Here is a 19075-nt window from a genome sequence, read left to right as displayed (position 1 = left end):
ACAGCCAATCACAGAGCAGGAATCGGTCACGGGGGCGGAGCTTCATCACAGGCGTTCATTATATACGCACTCACCGATGTCGATGATGACGGGTTCAGACGCGGGACTGACCAGCGGCCCGTTCGTGTGATAAACCACCACTCTGTACTGAGCGCCGGGCGTCAGGCTGCTGATGATGTCACTGGTGATGTTCTCCTATCACAGAGCAGAGGGCAGGTCACATGACACACTTATTATAATGCTCTGATTTCTCTGAAGGTTATAAAACACCTTTACAGTTAAACTATTCACATTAAACTTCTGCTTTCTCTGTCAAAAATAAACATTTGATGGTTTAAATTAAGACCATAAAAATGTGTATTATAATGTTACAGTAATCCAAAATAAAATTATTATATTACTTATTTAAATACAACAGTAATATAACCCCATTTCTTTTAATTTTTAAAAATCATGTTTCTATGATGTTTTCATGTTTTTATTGTATTTTATTATGTTAGTTAGCTACATTTTTTAATTCTTTTTCTTAATCAAAATAACCCAACTGTTTTGTCATTGGTTTTTGCAAGTGAACTCTTCATATATTGTTATATATTATTATACATAGTATAATAATAAGTATATACACAAAACGCAGCAAGGCAACAAAAAATAGACAGAGAAAATAAATAAATAAATATTGAGTATTTTACGTTTTCTTCATATATATACACTACCGTTCAAAAGTTTGGGGTCAGTAAGACTTGTAATAGTCTTTAAAGAAGTCTCTTATGCTCATCAAGGCTGCATTCATTTGATTAAAAATATAGAAAAAAAACCAGTAATATTGCAAAATGTTTTTACAATATAAAATAATGTTTTTTATTTTAACATACTTTAAAATAGAATTTATTCCTGTGATGAAAATCTGAATTTTTATCAGCTGTTACTCCAGTCTTAAGTGTCACATGATCCTTCAGAAATCATTCTAATATGCGGATTTATTATTAGAATTATCAGTGTTGGATAATATCAACAGTTGTGCTGCCAAATATTTTTTGGAACCTGTGATTTTTTTTTTTTTTCAGGATTCTTTCATGAATAACAAGTTTAAAAAGTACAGTGTTTATTCAAAATATAAATATTTTATAACAATGTAAATTATTTATTATTAACTTTTAAGAAACTTTTAATTATTAACTTAATACATCCTTGGTGAATAAAAGTACTAATTTCTTAAAAAAAAAGAAAGAAACAATAAAAATGTACTGACCCCAAACTTTTGAACGGTAGTGTATATACACAAAATAATATTAATAAAACACCTACAACAATAATAAAATTACTGTTGTTGATATTATTATTGGATTATTGATATACAATCATAAAACTGTTTTTTTACAGTGAAATACTACAATAGTAAATATTACAATAGTAACTTTATTTTATAAAAGTTCTTTCTCAAAACATTTTACAGCAGGTAAATTATTATTAGTAGTAGTAGTATTAGTATTATTTATTTATTTATTTATTTTTATAGCCAAATCACAATATATAACAATCACAATATACAATCACAATATTTTGGCCAAATTGTTCAGCCATACAAACCAGGATTATTTTATTTTACAGTAAAATATTATAATAGTAATAGTTCTTTTTTTTTGGTAATGCTTATATGCACTACTACGACTAATAACTTTATTTTTTATTTTAACACAGCAACACAAAAACAGAGATTTTTTTTTTTTTTACTTTAGATACTGTTTAGTTCATATAAAATAAAAAAATAAATTATATATATATATTTTCTTTTTTTATAGCCATATTGATATACAATCACAATATCTTGGCACAGCCAACCTGTTGGTTTTTTTTAAAACAGGAAAAATCACAATTAGACTTCTCATCGTAGTGGGCAGCTCTGATTTATATTGTGCATCATAATGCAGCATCTGTTCCAGCACTGCTTTTGTTGACAATGCTAGGGTTTTACTTGTACCAGTCTGTAGTATTCTGATATAAAGCACAAGACATTTGAGGTGAGTAAAGCCGCTGTGAATGAGTACCTCGGAGCAGTAGGTGTTCTCCATGCGCTGGCTGATGCTGGGCCGCAGACAGGTGAGCGACAGCACCGAGATCAGACTGCCGTTATATCTGTGCCGGGACGGAGCCCAGGACACGGTGGCCGTGCTGGAGTCCAGCATCTTCACGCTGACCGCCTGCGGACGCTCCTGCGGCTGCTCCATCCACTCGCCCGACGGGCCTAAAACACACAAACAAACACGTGACACACGCCGAGACACACGACTCACATGAGGTCGGGACGGCTCGTACTGAGGTAGAAGGTGAATCCGGTGTCGGCCGAACTCTCTCGGGGTTCGCAGTCTCCGGACGAACTGAGCGTCGTGACGTGAACGTGATACGTTCCTGCTTCTGAGAGCTCGGTGAAGAACTCGTGAGTGTTCTCATCAACCGTCGCCGTTTCCGTGGAGTTTCCTGCTCAAACAACAAGAACAAGAAGAGAGAAATTAAGTTACAGAAGATTTACACAAACGTCTGTATAAAACACGTGATGATTCTCACCGTCGCGGTAGATGTAGATGTTGAATCCGTCAAAGGCGGAGGGCGGCCGCGGCGGTAACCAGCGCAGCTCCAGCAGGATGGGCGGCAGCGGCGTGGGCATCACGCTGGGTTCAAAGGTCACTTCCATCGTTGAGCCCGGCTCATTAGAGTCCTCATACTCTGGCACTAGTGCATTCACAAACTCCTCTTCCTCTGTGGGGGCGGGACTTCCCGTCGGCTCCGCCCACAGCGTCTCAGTGCTGTTGTCACGCGCGGGTTCGGCTGGGCTGCTGTAGACGGTGACGGACTCGTTTAGCGGCGTCTGTGTGACGCTCATCTCCTCACTGTTCACTTCCTGCTCTTCAGATGCAGGGACGTCACGTGCTCGCCGGAGGACCGATGCATTATGGGATGCTTTCAGAACCACCCCGTGCAGGTCTGATCCCGGCGCTCCTCGGTTGCTGAGGTGGATGATTTTGAGCGACACGTTGCGAGGAGGATTCGGGACTGGACATGAGAAATGAACACAGAACATCATATTTATCATATTGAACCAATAATATATTTATTAAACAGATACCACATAATTAATTAAAATTATTTCTAATTTGTTAAGAAAAAATGTGAAATTATACTTCCTATACATGTTTTCAGGATACTATTTTATGACCAGTAAGCACATTTTACTCTTGAGTAAAAGTAAAACTAGTCATTTCATTATAATTTTTTTTAAAAATTAAGCTCAGCTTAAATTAAATGCAGTAAAAAGGCTATTACCATGAAATAAATTACTGATTTAAATATAATTTATAGCACTTTTTTTTTTTTGTAATTGCAATTATTTTCAAAAGTGATTCTAAAGGAGTTAGAGTTTTAATTTATTATGATTATTTATTAATTAATTTATTAAAATGAGCTTAAATCAAAATAAAAAAAAAAATTACCATATATAAAATGTATAAAATATATAAAAATGTATTAATGTTTTTTTCTTTTCTTTACGTTACAGTAATGAGTTTGTGGGTAAAAATGTGTTTAACTGTGAACAAAATAATTGGTAAAAATATAAATGATCCTAAAAACAGGATTTTCTTAATACAAAGAAAAATTCATAGCATTTCCTTTGATTTCAGAGTGAAATGTACTCAAATTTCTGACCGGTGTGATTAATTAGTGAATCTGGAATGTTTCCATCTATAATTAACGAGGTTCATGCGCTGCCTGCTCCCGCTCTAACCTCGTTCAGTCGTTCCAGCACTAATTAAAGGTCATGTAAAGGTCAATTTAGAGCTTATGATCACATGACCGCAGACAGAGGAGCCTGAAGGAGTCGTACCGGTGCGGTGGCGCAGGGGCTCGTGGGTAACGTCGCTGCGGCTCACCAGCGTGCTCCTGTTGACAGTGGCCTCTGAGACCAGCTGGAAGCTGATGTTGGTGTAACACGTGCCCGACAGCCAGTGCTTAAACACCGTCTTCCCTTTGAGGAAATCTGCAGAGACAAACAAAGAAAGATGAACACACATACGCGTAACACACAGAAACACACACATACCGTGTAACACGCAGAAACATGCAGAAACACACAAGTAACACAAAGAAACATACACGTAACACATGTGAAGTGTATAACACACACGTAACAGAGAAACGCATAGCAGAAAACCACACATAATGCACATAAAACACACATAACACAGAAGTAACACACAGAAACACGCATGACACACAGAAACACACATGCGTGACACAGAGAAACACATGTAACACAAGGAAACACACGTAAGACACGCTTAACACAGAAACACACGTGTAACACACACAAAACACACACATAACACACAGAACCACACATGTACAACACAAAAACACACATGTAACACTTGTAAGACATGCATAACATACACATAACATACAAAAACACACACGTGTCACACATAGAAACACACATAAAAAATGTGTAACACATGCACAACACACAGAAACAGACGTGTAACACACAGAAACACATGCGTAACACAGAAACGCATGTAAGACATGCATTACACACGCTTAACACAGAAACACACGTGTAACACACACAGAAACACATGTAAAACATGCACAACACACATAACGGCAAAACGTGTAACACACACAGAAACGCACAAGCGTAACAAAGAACACAAGCATAACACATTCATAACATGCATAACTCAGAAACATATTCGTAACACAAAAAATACATGTAACACACAGTAACACATGCAGAAGCACACATTAACATACGTGTATCACACAGAAACAAACGTGTAACATGCTGAAACACACATGTAACACACGCGCAACACACGGTACCTTTATACAGCATGTAGCGCGGCTGACGGCCCTCCACGTAGCTGATGTTTACTCGTGTGTAGATGTTCCTGTCTGGAGAACGGATCTGAAACACCACGCCGGTCTCTGGAGCCGAAGCGTAATCAGACATCTCAACACTGTCTAGAGGAAGAGGCTCTGAACACACACACACACAGTTCACTGATATATCACACTAGAGAAACAGGAGCCTGAAAAATCAATCACATTTTGCTGTAATGAGAATAAAGGCACTCTGTTCTGACCTAAAACTGTTACTGAAAACATAATTGTTTAAAATGAAAGCAGACAGTCTGACTAAAACACCACTATATCATGATGCAAGCCATTTCATACCACAGCTGTACCACAACATAGCTGATTTTTGCTAAATTTATTTTTTTAATTGATTAATTAAAATGTATGCCCATTATTTTATTTCTTTAATTATACATGTTTTATATCTGATGCACTCATTTCACACGTGTGAATCAGATGTTTGGCCGTCTTACTGGTGAGCACAGGGACGGTTCTGACGGCTCTGGATGTGCTGCTGTCGTTCCCGAGCATCAGACTGATGGAGTAACACAGGCCGTGGTACGAGGCGTTGAACTGGAGCGGACGTGGCAGCGTTTGACCATCGACGGGTTGTGTGAACAACAGCGTGTGCGTGCGAGGTTCTCCGGAAACCCGCACCGAATACACGGACACGTCGGGCCTCACGTCATCGGCGTCCAGCGACAGCAGCATCCGGCTGTCATCCTGCAACGCTACCTGGAACGGAGCCGCGCGCTGAGAGGAACAGGAAGAAGCGCGCATGAGTCAGGCGCACATCGATCGACAATCAATGCAAACCACATCATCATGACGGCATTAATAATGAACGGAAAGGCAGGTAATGGGACTCAAACATGTAAACAAATAATCACAAATGACATTCAAGAGCAGAGGCATCACAGATCCAGATCCGGCTCTCAGAAATACCCTGAATTTCATCAAGATTTACTGATTTTCTCCAACAACCAGTGCAGAAAATGAGCACAGAAACCCAGCGCAGATTCTGCTGAAGAAACAATGAGCAGTGTAATATTGCTCTTATCTTCTGAGTCTGAAGATTCAATATGAGATGAAGAGACTCAAAGACATATGAGAAGAGTGGCATTATTACCTGTGTGTGTCTGTGTGTGTTATAATGTCAGACCAACACACACACACACACACACACAGCTCTCCACTATAATATTGCTTTAACACTATAACAGTGCTATTTTAATATCAGTGACATACTATTATAGTTTTTGTTAATATCAGACTTTTATCAGAATTGTGACCCTGGATCACAAAACCAGTCTTAAGCACCACAGATACATTTGTAGCAACAGCCAAAACAATTACTGATTTTTCTTTTATGCCAAAAATCATTAGCATATTAAGATTGCGTTCCATGAAGATACTTTGTAAATTTCCTACTGTAAATATATCAAAACTACATTTTTAAATAGTAGTATGCATACCTAAGAACTTCATTTGGACAGTTTTAAAGGCGATTTTCTCAATATTTTAATTTTCCATATTTTTAAATAGTTGTATCTTGGCCAAATATTGTCATGACCTAACAAATAATACATCAATTGAAAATGTATTTAATCAGCTTTCAGATGATGTAATTTCACAAATTGACCCTTATGACTGGTTTTGTGGTCCAGGGTCACAATTGTGACCACAAATTTAGAGATACAAATGTGGAATTGCAAGAATAAAGTCAGAATTGCGAGAAAAGAAATTGTAAGACAAAAAGTCGCAATTGCATTTTAAATATTTTTATTCCATGACAAGAACATTTGAATATTTTCTGTTTTCATTTGAATTTTTAGTAGTTTTTGTTATAGTTTATATGGTTTTTATTAAGCCAGTATTTCTTCGCACAAGTGAGTATGGTGGTGTTTAGTGGTATCAGTGTCAGTGAGAGGTTTCGTCATGAATCTGACGTGAGCGTGTGTTGTTTTGTCTTTGCTAGCGTGTTCGAGGTCAGACAGATGACTGATAAAAATAAAATCACTGAACGAAGATACAGTGATGACGAGCTGAAGGACAGACATACAGCACAGATTACTTGACTTTAAGTGTATACTCAAGTTCTCGACCAATCAGAGCTCAGTATGCAAATGAGCCTGACTGACTGTTACATTTGAAACGCTAAAGATTCCATCAGTGGAAATCAGAGCAGATTCAAACCTCAGTGCAGAACTATCAGTAACAAACAGAATGCAGTCTGGGCTGGTTAAGGTTAGTTAGGGTTAGTTAGGGGTTAAAAACAAACACAAACTAGAAGAATATGAGTAATACAGTGCTGTCACACTTTATATAATACTTGATATTCACCATCAGTAAAAGCAGTAGATTACAATGCACTGACAACACTATTATCCCAATAACAAGTATATTAAATTATAGGTTTTTAAATATTACGTAAAAAACAATTTTTAAATATTAAAAATAATATAATGTTTAATATTAACTGACATGTAAATACTAAATATATATATATATATATATATATATATATATATATATTTTTTTTTTTACAAATAATATAAAATTTTACATATTATTTCCTTTAAGAATGATATACAACAGTTTTTAACATGTTATATGTTTTAAATCTGAGGCTTGTTTTCTTTACTAGTACAACATTAAAATATATTATAATTCATGTCAGATCTGATGAAATGCAGATAAAGTCTTGATGAGCTGATGAATATTCAGAGCTCTGGAGATGCTGGACATTAATATTCTGTGTTCCTGCGACACGTGTGTTTGTAGCGAACGCTCGCCGCGACTCAACGCTGCTCTCTGTGTGACTTCAACCTGCTGCCAACGGCTAAACGCCAAGAAACCCAGCGGCGGAAGGTCAGAGAGACAGAGAGGATTATGGGATTACAGCAAACACAAGCATTGCAGTACAGATGTGAGACTTCAGCTGCACAGAGATGATGATGATGATGAGCAAGTGTTAATTAGCACAGAAAGCACACGCGTGTTCAGCCTGTGCTCAATCTCACTATCAGATACCGCTTTATCACCAAGACTGATTATGGAAACAAATGTTTACAGCCTCTAATCTAATCAAACGTGACTTAAATGTTCGAATGTTAAACCGTAATTGATTGCTGTGATCAAAGCTGAGTTTTCAGCATCAGTACTCCAGTCTTCAGTGTCACATGCTAGAAACATTTCTGATTATTAGCAATGGTAGACACAGTTGTGCTGCCCAATATTTCTGTGGAAAACTTCATGCATTTTATTCTTCATGATTCACAGGTGAATAGAAAGTTCAAAAGAACAGCATTTATTTGAAATCAAATTCTTTTGTAACTTTATAAATGTCTTTACTGACACTTCTGATCAATTTAATGCATCCTTGATAAATAAAGGTGTTCATTTCTTTTCTTTTTTTTTTAAATAAAAAAGCAAATTACCAGCTTTCAACAAGAGTATATTATTATTATTATTATTATTGTTTTCAAAAAACAATCTTAAAATTATGAAATTATTGTAATAATAATTGACATTTAAAACATTAATATTAAATTGCAAATATTGTTTATTATTTATAAATAACAAATGTTTAAAATATTTTATGTTTTAAATAATATTTTTGTTGAGAATTTGTCATAAAAAAACGTAAACACATAAAAACTCTAAAAATAGGCCAAATATGATTTCTTATTTCTTTCTTTTTTGATTTTGGGGAGTTTCACAAGGTGAACATTCTATGAACATTAAAAACAAAATCCAAAAAACTGTACATTAAAAATATTTGATTTTAAAATATTATTTAAATAATATTTAATTTTTTTTTAATTATTTAAATAAATACTTAAATAAAATTTAATTTTAAAAATAAAATATTTTAAACATTTTTTTTTTTTTAAATAATATTTTGTTGAAAATTTGTCATTAAAAAAAAAACATTTTTTTCTCTTTCTTTTGATTTTGAGGTTTTTCAGTTTCTGTTCAGGAGGATCAGATGTGTGTCTAAACGTGGTGCATTTATAAATGAGACTCGTTTTGAGAAGAAAACCTCAGGAAAGACAGAAAATGTGCAAAACGCACAGGTCTGAAGTTGAGCGGATGAACGCTTCAGGACGGACGCACGTCACACTCGAGGAGCACGTGAGGCTGATGAAGCTCTGCTGAGGAATCTGTCAGATAATGTCACAGCAGAGGCCTTTCAGTGCTCAGATGAATGAAGGTCAGGGACTGAATGACGGAGGCCGTCGGCCTCACGCAGCTGCTGACATTATCATGCAAACGGAGAATCGGAGACACAGCATCTCGCTCCTCCGCCGTTTCTGACGCTCGTAACGAGAGAAAGAGCAGCGGGAGCACAGTCTGATGATGAAGATGAAGCTAAAGCGCTGGATTATCATCTTTAATCCGTCAGAAAGTGAAGGCGCACCATTAATCTTGCTTTTAATCGCGCAACCCACAGTACTTTTGTGCTCCAGAGAGACAAAGGTCTCCAGATTAACAGCCACAATAAACCCATTTGTGCTTTACACTCTTAAACATAATGGTTCATTATTGGCATTCAAGAAACCATTAAAGGCTCTTTAGAGTGGAAAAAGGTTTTTAAGATTAACAAAATGTTTTTTACACTAAGAAAAAATGTTTTAAGAGCTGAAATTGTGTAGAAGAAGCAGCTGATGTCAGTTTTGACCTGGAAGAAAAAAAAAAAAAAAGTATAGTTTTTAGTAAGGGAACTAAAGTTTGCAAATGCTTTAAGAGCCTCAAAATACACATTATTTATTTCATTCAGACATTTTGCAGTTTAAGAGATATAACCATTTAAAATCTTTCAGTCATTCTGACTCGGGTTTGTATGGAACGCCATTAGTGTCAAAAATACGTTTTGTTAAATTATGTATGGAGTTATATTAGTGTCAAAAACGTTTGTAAATATATTTCAGATTTTCCCCATATCTCACACACTTTTGGACTGAATTTTGTTGATGAAAATGCATATTTACGGCTATTAATGAACCACTCCAGAATGAAATTAATCACTTTTTCATTTGAAAGTAAAAGTTTATGCAAGTAAAATGAATTTATGTTGTGTTGTCAGAAATAACTATGTAGGTTTTGGAAATTTGGACTGATTTTAAGCAATCTTGAGGTAGAAATTCAAAAGAATATACTTAAATGTATTCATTCCACTGGTTTAATACTGCTAATTCTCAGATTATATGTACTTATAAATTACAATACAATTTTTCATCCATATATACATTTCTCAATCATATATATATATATGCATTTTTATATATAATTTGATGTTTTTTAATTTATAAAAGAGCTAAATGCAGTAATAATGAGTTAATAACGTGGTAACATTTAAAACCTTTATTTTTTTTTCCACATTAATTAATGATAAGTTGCTGATCAGAGCTGAAAAATGTTAATTTATGACTGTTCTTGTGAGATGGCAAAATTCATTAGGAGCTATTTTTCTTATTGCAAAAAGCATTTTAAAAATCTAAAAAACTGTTTTCCACTATAAAGATCCTTTCGATCCTTGAAAGGCTTTTTAACGGACGTTCATGCCAATAATGAACTGTTATTTTTAGGAGTGTCAGACGAGCATCTGAAAACACGCAGCTCCTGTGAGGGAGGAAGACGAGCGGCTCGTTCTGCAGACGCTGCAGGTGCTGTAATTGCGTGAGGAGAGGCGCTCCTCCGGCTTTTAATTAAAACCAAACACACCGGTGTGTTCCGCGCAGCGAGAGGACGGTCAGACGGCCAGGAAACACAACAAAGAGCCCACGCTGACACACACACACAGGGGCATAAACCCCTCCCACCGAACCACAGGAGGTCCAAATCCGCCCACTGACTGCCGACTCGCCCAATCAGCTGCTCCGCCCACTCCAGAGGAGTGTGTGATTGGCAGCTCTGACTCAGCAGCTTTTTTTGTCTTGAACTCTTTTGAGAGTTTCTGAACTGGGAACAAAGAGTGAATCACACACACACACACACACACACACACACTCCAAAGTGTATTTAAAGAGTATAATGAAATATCTTTTGTAATCATCTTTTTTCGTAATTAGCATGTTACATATTTAGGACAATATCATTTTTTTGCCTTAAAATCTCATAACTTCATTTTTTACTCTCATTATTGCTAATGATGAGATATATTAATATTTAACCGTGTTTAAATACTTTAATACAATGATTGTAAATTTTATACAATTTTGCAAGGTCTTGATCAAAGTCTTATTTGATCAAAAATATAGTACAAATTGTGAAATATTATTCTAACTTCAAATAGCTGTACTCTATGTGAATATCTGTGAAAATGTAATTTATTTTTTTGATTAAAGCTGAATTTTCAGCATCATTACTCCAGTCTTCAGTGTCACATGATCATCAGAAATCATTCTAATATGCTGATTTACTGCTCAACAAACATTTCTGATTATTATCAATGTTGAAAACAGTTGTGCTGCACAATATTTTTGTGGAAACTGTCATACATTTTATTTTCAGGATTCACAGATGAATCTTCTGTCAATCTTCTGTTGATTTTTAAATATAATAAAAATATAAAATAATATAATAAAAACTATATTTAAATAAAGTTTTAAACATATTTTGTTTTTAAATAGTATTTTTGTTGAAATTTTGACATTAAAAAAAAATCTTTCTTCAGATTTTGGAGGTTTTCAGCTGTGATACATTTTATTTTTCATGATTCTCAGATGAATCGAATTGAAATATTTTGTAACATTATAAATGTCTTTACTGACACTTTTGATCAATTTAATGCAGCCTTGCTAAATAAAAGCATGAATAAAAAAAATCTTTTTAAATATTATATTTTTGTAATAACACTCTTGTTGTGAATTTGTCATGAGAAGAACGTTAACACACAAAGCGTAACACTCCTAACAACAGGCCAAGTATAATTTGGTCTTTCTTTTGATTTCGAGGGTTTCAGGGTGTTTTCTATGAGAAGGTTCAGGCACATCAAATGTGTGTCGGTGAGAAACTGTGTCACACGCGAGCGCCGAGCCTCATGGGAAACTATAAAAACATAGTGCATTTATACAGCGGTGAGCATGAGCTCCGGGGAATGGATCTGAAGCGTCTCCGGTGGAGATACAGGAGTCTTTGTGCCGGAGAGACAGAGAGAGAGAGAGAGAGAGAGAGAGAGAGTGTGAGTGGGCGAGGGTCTGACGTCCAGTGAGTGAGAGTCATGTGACCGACACTGCAGACGCCGCACATCACACACCAACACACATCGCTTCATCACACACAGACAGCGCTGGACCAACATCTGACATCACGATAACATGAAATGAGCTGGAGATTCAATGAATCTCTTGCACGAAATGACTGAAATAACAGCAAGACAATCTGTGATTCTGTGTTTTCAGTGCCAGTGAATGAGACGTGCGGAGACGAGACGAGGCGAGCGTCAATGGCCGTCCTGTGTGTGTCTTCATGAATGATGACAAAGAGCGTCAATGAGGCCAGACACACATTCAGCAGCCTTCACAAACACCAGCCGACAGGGAAAACCACACAAAATATCACTAACAGACAATATTTTTTTAAATGTCAGTGTTTTCATGTCATTTTCCAGTACAAACATCCAAACATTTTAAAATCACGATATGTTTACTGGAGAAGCAAAATGACTGAAGATATTAAGTGTTGCATTCTGAAAAATACAGCAAAATTAACTGCGTTTTTAACCCTAACAAACAAAATCAAAATAAAATGCAATATAGTTTCATGCAATTGTCAAATTGCAAAGGCTCTAAATCATGAAATATTTTAACATAAACTTGTAATGAGAAGCTCTCATCGACAAAAGAGAAGCGGTTTCCCACCAAAACAAACATTTGACTGCTTAAAAAGAAAAAAAGGAAAATCACAGTTTTTTCAACCTGGTTTTTTTTTTTTATTTCAATCTGAATATTTATGAGATTTTATTTAAAAAAAATAACCCCCCCCCCCCCAAATACTCTCATTCTTGTAGTATTAAATACTGGTATTGATAAAAAAAATTATTTTAAATACATTTATTACATTACTTTTCTTAAATGCACATTTTTTTTTATTTTAAAGTCAAATATTACTTCAGTATTACTATCTTAATATTAATATTTTTTAGTAATAACAATAAAACACTTTATTATGTTTGAGACATATTAATATATAATCACAAAATTTCAACCAAACTGTGAAGCCCAACAAGCCCTTCCTTTATTTATTGCGAACACAACTAAAAAAAAAACACAGACACACAATTTGACCTTTTTCCTGAATTGTGAAGCCCTGTTTGTAAGCATAAAGTTCTTTTAATACATTTTCAAGAAAACAAGACTTTTATTTTAGAGTGGAAATATTACCACTGCAAAATTTCTATTTTTGTATTATGTAGTAATAATAATTCATTATATTTTATAGACATATTACTATATATTCACAAATGTTTTGGCCTGGATTTGTTTTTTTAAATCACAATCCCAATATTTATGAGATTGTATTTTTTAAAGACATTTTTCAAATATTCTCACTCAATTTTGATGCATTTTCCTTGCTTCTCCAGTAAAAGTGTCTTGATTTAAGGTTGTTTAGATATTTGCACTGAGAATAAGACAGAGACAGTGAGGAGGAACAGCACTTTTGCAGTGCATTTTCTTCAGCGTTTCGACTGAACATCATTTTAAAGCTCCTGAATGCCCGAAGGTCTGTTTAGCGCAGATTTGGCAAGTCTTTCCAAACTCTACTGAGCGTGATCTGATTGGCGTTTAGTGTTCTGACGGTGAAGATCCCGACTGCTCCTACAGACGCGTTAAACACACTGATGAAGTGAATCTCTGATGGTTCATGTATAATGGATGGAGCGTTTCACATCCACACACCTGCCGTCGGCTCACGCTCAGGTTAAAGACGCTCTTCATTTACATCTGTCTGATGTAGATGAGACACACACACACACACACACACACACACACGTCTCCGATCGCTTTACCGACTCACAATCCAGCGCTGAGTTAAAACAACAAGCCGTTCAAAGCTTCAGAGCAGCATTAAACACTTTTGATGAAGTTTTTATGCGCTGAGCAGCTGAAAACTTCAATGAATGAACAGTAGCGTCATCTTAAACAAATCTAAGTTCTCCACTGAGATTCAGGAGTGTTTTCTGAGGCGTCCCTCGACACGACTATTGAAGTAATATTCATGTGCACTGGAGCAAATTTACTGAACGTTAGGGGCCGTTCACACAGAACATGTTTTTCAATTCCAATGCGCTAATTTTCCACTGTTTTCTATGTAAACATGCTAGATGGACATTTTTTAGATGTTGTGTCAAGTTAAAAGAATTTCAGCTTTTCCAAGCAACAGCGCTCATTAGTGTCAGTTCCAAAACAGTGGACCAATCAGAAGAGCCCGGAGGCGGGGCAAGCGTTGCAAGCTTTTGTTTACAATAACAAGTTGTCATGGCGACTGTTTTATTTTTTTGGGAATATAGTAGAGGAGGCGTTTTACGCTGTGCTTTTTAAAAACAATTCCTGAGTGCTGCGTCTTGCGTTTTTTGCCACAAGGATGCGATCAGTGTGAACAGACTCCTAAATTTTCAACACTACTTCAGTCTTTCTACTTTAAAATTTCATGTTCGATGTGTTACACTGTACCGGTTTGTGTCTTGGTTAATTTAAGACTTCTTAAGATCAAGTATAATGAACATGACGTCTCGATGGTATTAGAAACGGTCTCCATTTCTATCGGGTTCAGAAAAATCTACTTATGTAACGGAAAAACATGTTTTGGCAGATATTTGTTCTTGTTTTAAGTATTAAGTCACTTCATTTTATTCAATTTCTCAGAAAATTCATATCTTCATGTTTCATCTCCTGTAAAAGTATCTTGATTTAAGAATGTTTATATATTTGAACTAGAAAACAAGACACAAATACTGAGGAAGATACACATTTATTGCATTTAATATAAATTTAAGACTTTCTGCTCTGATTTAAGACCTTCAAAGGCATCTGTTGTAATTATTTGTGAAATTTACGTATTATTTCTGAGTGAAATCATTGCAAATTAAATCTTTCAGTTTTTTTTTTTATCCTGCTGCTTTGTTTCTCAGATAAAGTACACATAAAGACTAACTTTTCATTATAGAAAAGATTTGTCAAAGTTGCAAATAAAACAACTAATGCTTGAACCGTCCGTTCATCACAGCGTCTGATCACATGAAGGTGAAATCTTTTCAGAGTTAATCATGGAAGCTGCATGGTCACGTTTTAAGACTATTGATCGCCGGTGAACACACACACACACACGGCTGTCGCCATGGTTACCGGGCTCAAGTGTGATGTTAACATTTAATGAATGGTCATATTCATTATCACACACTAGTTTGTTTGTGTCGCACATGAAATATTGCATTATTTATTCATTTGACAGTAATAATATGAAATTAAATATTTAATATTATATACTGAGAATATCTGAATTACAAGTTTTAAATGCAGTGAATTTACTGTGACAAATAAAGCCACCTAATGCAAAGGAAAATATTGATGGAGTTATTAAAATCATATTAAATATGACTTAATCTGCGCGCATCACATGAATGAGACTCTTTTAATAATCGGATCAGATGCAAATAGTATAAAACAGCACATTCTCACTTTCAACATCATTATAAAATGAACACTAAGATGTTATGAAGCTCATCAAACGACATCCAGTCAAGATAATGAACATGAGCTTTAAACACTAATAACGTACTAATAATAATATAACACACTTATAACATAATAATATACGCAATAGAGCAGAAAATCTATAACTTTCAATATAATTACAGATGAAGTCACATAATTACAGAGACTTCAGGTTCACTGAGGGTTATTTTTCAGTCTGAGGCCAACATGTCTGACTGTAGCTCTCAATCAGGTCCTCTCCCAACCAATCAAACAAAATCCATTTTAATAAACTGGAAAATTCCTGTAGAGTTTCACAGAAATGATTCTGAATGTAAGCAAGCTTGAAGCCTTTTTTTAAAAAAAGTAAAGCTATATTGCCTTTTTAAAATAATAATAATAATAAAGATAATAATAATAATTATTATTATTACTAATATTATTAGACTGGAAAATTCACACATTTACTGAAATATTGTAAACACGTCTAAATATTTTAAGGCTGTTTCAAATGTTTTAAATAAAGCTACATCACCATTTTGTAATAATAATAATAATAATAATAATAAATATTATTAATATTATTAGACTGGAAAATTCCTACATACCTTTACTGAAATATTCTAAATATGTCTAAATATTTGTAAGGTTATTTTAAATATTTAAAATAAATTGTAAATATATCTACCAATATTATTATTATTGCTGTTGTTATTATTATGGAATGAATATTTAATTTCCTGTGTAACAGAGTGAAAGCCGACTGATGCTCCACACACACACACACACACACATATATATACACACACACACGCGCGCGTTCAGCTGTGTGACCCAGTTTCGCCTGCAGGAATATCGGAGCAGATTCTGATCGTGTAAGTCGCATCAGTTCCCGTTGATATCAGACACACACAAACACTCCCGAATCCACAACGACGCGAACTGATTTAATGACGCGCGCGTGTAATCAACGCCTCGCGCTCACCGCAGACCTGATCGCTCATTTGCGTGAATGAAAAGAACAAACTCACCTGAACGATGATGATGGTGATGATGAAGCACAGCGATAAAACCCAGCGGAGAGCAGAACTCATGTTCGGTCGGGAATCGATCGGACTCTTTGATTCCCAGCGTCGCACATCCGAACAATAGCGAGTGATCGAACAGCGATCGGACCGCCGAACCGAGCCGAAGATGAACGAGCGGAGCTTCTGCCGTCAGAGCGCACGCGTTCCGTCCATCTGCCGGTTCCGTGCGCTCGGGATCGGGTCTGTGGTTCGGCTATGCGGGACGGATGAATGATGGAGACACACGGAGGCTCTAATGAAGCGCAGCAGCGGGTTTCTGTCTCACGGGCCGCGTCCCAGTTGCTCCGGCGCGCCCTAACTAGGGTGCAGCGTTTGTGGGCGCCGCGCCTGTGTTACCTCAAAACGCCTCGTGCGCCCGGGATGCCCGAACGCTGCGCACTATCTAGGCGGCTGAGCGGGATTCGAGACGCGGCCCTCTGTCGCCCCGCCCTGAATCTCTGAACACAAGAAGACTGAATCTCATCACATGAACAAACCTGCTTTACATCATCCTCATATCTTACCTCATTTTCATACAGCAAGAACAGTTACATTCATTGGTCTGTTTATATGAAATATGGCACTATTCATTGACGTTTATAAGCGAAATAAAATATTTTAAAAATATCTAATATCTGTCCATCTGAGAAGTGAACTGAAATGCAATGAATTCAGGGTATCAAAAAGGCTAAAACATAAATAAATATATATATAATGCACACACAGATGTTAAATAGAACTAGAGCTCTTCCTTAAACACTGGACATAAACACAAACAACACCAGGTTAACTGTTTTCAGGTTAACCAGGTCTATTTTATCTCAGCTATTTTCCAAAGCAACATTTCTCATTTGTATTCAGTTGATCTTGTACTAAAATTATATATATATATATACATATATATAAACATATGATAAATTAAAATAAAAATGACAATACACAAAAAATTACTAAAACGTTAAGAAAAAATGTATATTTTTAAGAAAATAAATGAATAAATAGATATACAACATTCAAAATATTAACAATAACCATATATATATATATATATATATATAAAATTACTATCTTGAACTTAATTTTATATATTTTTTCTGTTTTTTTTTATTTTAAATGTAAGTTTAGTTAGTTCAGTTTTTTTTCATTTTTATTAGTTTTCTTAAAGTGACTGTATAGTTTTCATTCATTTTTATTTTAGTTATTTTAGTACATCAAGATGAACTAAATGAAAATGAGAAATTTTGCACTTGCAAGTTTTTTTTTTTTTTAAATATTATTTTATAGTTGTACTTTTAACTAACCATGATACTAAAATAACACTGCTGGTGGACGTGGTAAACTCCTCCGACACGGTCATCATATATGTGTGTTATTACATGATAACTGACATAAACTATTAATCTAATACATGGAAATCAAGTAGTTTGGACTAGAAGCTTTTACGTTTCCAGACAAGAATTTAAATAAGCCAATAATAAACAGAATCCAGGTACTTACGTGGACAAAACTTCACTGAACTTCTCTGGATTTTCCTCCTTCATCACTCACATCTCTTCTCAGTTCTTCACATTTCTAATGTGCAAAAGAAACATAATTAAACATACTGAGAGAGTCATATGAACAACACAAACTTACTAAAACCAACAGGCTGGTAAACAAACACTGGAGATTGTAGAACTAATCCATTAATCTTCATTATAAGCATAAAGAGGGTCAAAAGAGGGTTTTACAGTCTTAACTTCATAATGAAGTGCACTGTTTTCATCTTACAATATATTGTGATTGTGAGGACAGACAGATGAGGAGACACACACACACACACACACACACACACACACACACACAGTCGCTGCTGCTTCTTACCAGCAACAGAGGCGCTTCACAGCCGCCGGCCAATCAGCGTCCAGCTTCCCCTCCTCTTTTTTTTCCCCTCAGATGAGAGCTGCTTTCTGATTGGCCGATGAGCTTCACCACGGTGATGGAATGTGGACAAAGGGTTTCCCTGATAAGCTTCAGTCCACAGCAGCGCGCAATTAAACAGCGATCACGTGATCTCTGGAATCAGGAGCTGCCATTCAAAACCACCGGAAACTAGATGCTACATGTAACACTCATATTTAATACAGATCGTGTGTGTTTTATTGTTGCATTGCATGTATCAGTATGCGTGTGTTTGTAGCAGCAGCTGCTGCAGTAAATCTGAGTGTTGCTGGCCTCACGGACGCGTGTCGCCCTCTAGTGGCCGAATGTGTAAACTACAAACTTGATGGGTATTTCACTTCTTAATTTCTTCATTTACTCACCCTCATGTCGTTGAAAACTCGTAAGATTTGCTTTCCATCTTCTGTGGAACACTAAAGCTGATGATCAAAATCAAGGGTCAAAACAGTAGTACAT

General features: G+C 35.7%; 1 protein-coding gene across 3 annotated transcripts in view; it reads right to left on the bottom strand.

Annotated features, from left to right (window-relative positions):
* ptpro (protein tyrosine phosphatase receptor type O) overlaps window positions 1-18436 on the bottom strand; it is a 35481-nt gene extending 17045 nt beyond the window's left edge. For 2 of the 3 annotated variants that reach the window (XM_051107717.1, XM_051107719.1), the window contains exons 1-9: window positions 18176-18436; window positions 16643-17136; window positions 5388-5667; window positions 4879-5034; window positions 3881-4033; window positions 2566-3051; window positions 2317-2478; window positions 2049-2245; window positions 75-195 (exon numbers count right to left, since the gene is read on the bottom strand). In XM_051107717.1, the coding sequence (XP_050963674.1) occupies window positions 75-195; window positions 2049-2245; window positions 2317-2478; window positions 2566-3051; window positions 3881-4033; window positions 4879-5034; window positions 5388-5667; window positions 16643-16705 (1618 nt within the window). In that variant the 5' untranslated portion in view covers window positions 16706-17136; window positions 18176-18436. Of the gene's footprint in view, window positions 1-74; window positions 196-2048; window positions 2246-2316; window positions 2479-2565; window positions 3052-3880; window positions 4034-4878; window positions 5035-5387; window positions 5668-16642; window positions 17256-18175 lie in introns of those variants that run through there. The other variant, XM_051107718.1, reaches the window with a different exon arrangement.
* Window positions 18437-19075: the final 639 nt, after the last annotated feature.

Source organism: Labeo rohita, chromosome 4 (genome assembly GCF_022985175.1).
Source record: "Labeo rohita strain BAU-BD-2019 chromosome 4, IGBB_LRoh.1.0, whole genome shotgun sequence".
NCBI classification, from domain to species: domain Eukaryota; kingdom Metazoa; phylum Chordata; class Actinopteri; order Cypriniformes; family Cyprinidae; genus Labeo; species Labeo rohita.
Note: the sequence above shows the minus strand (reverse complement) of the source record. Positions and strands in the feature narration are given on the sequence as shown.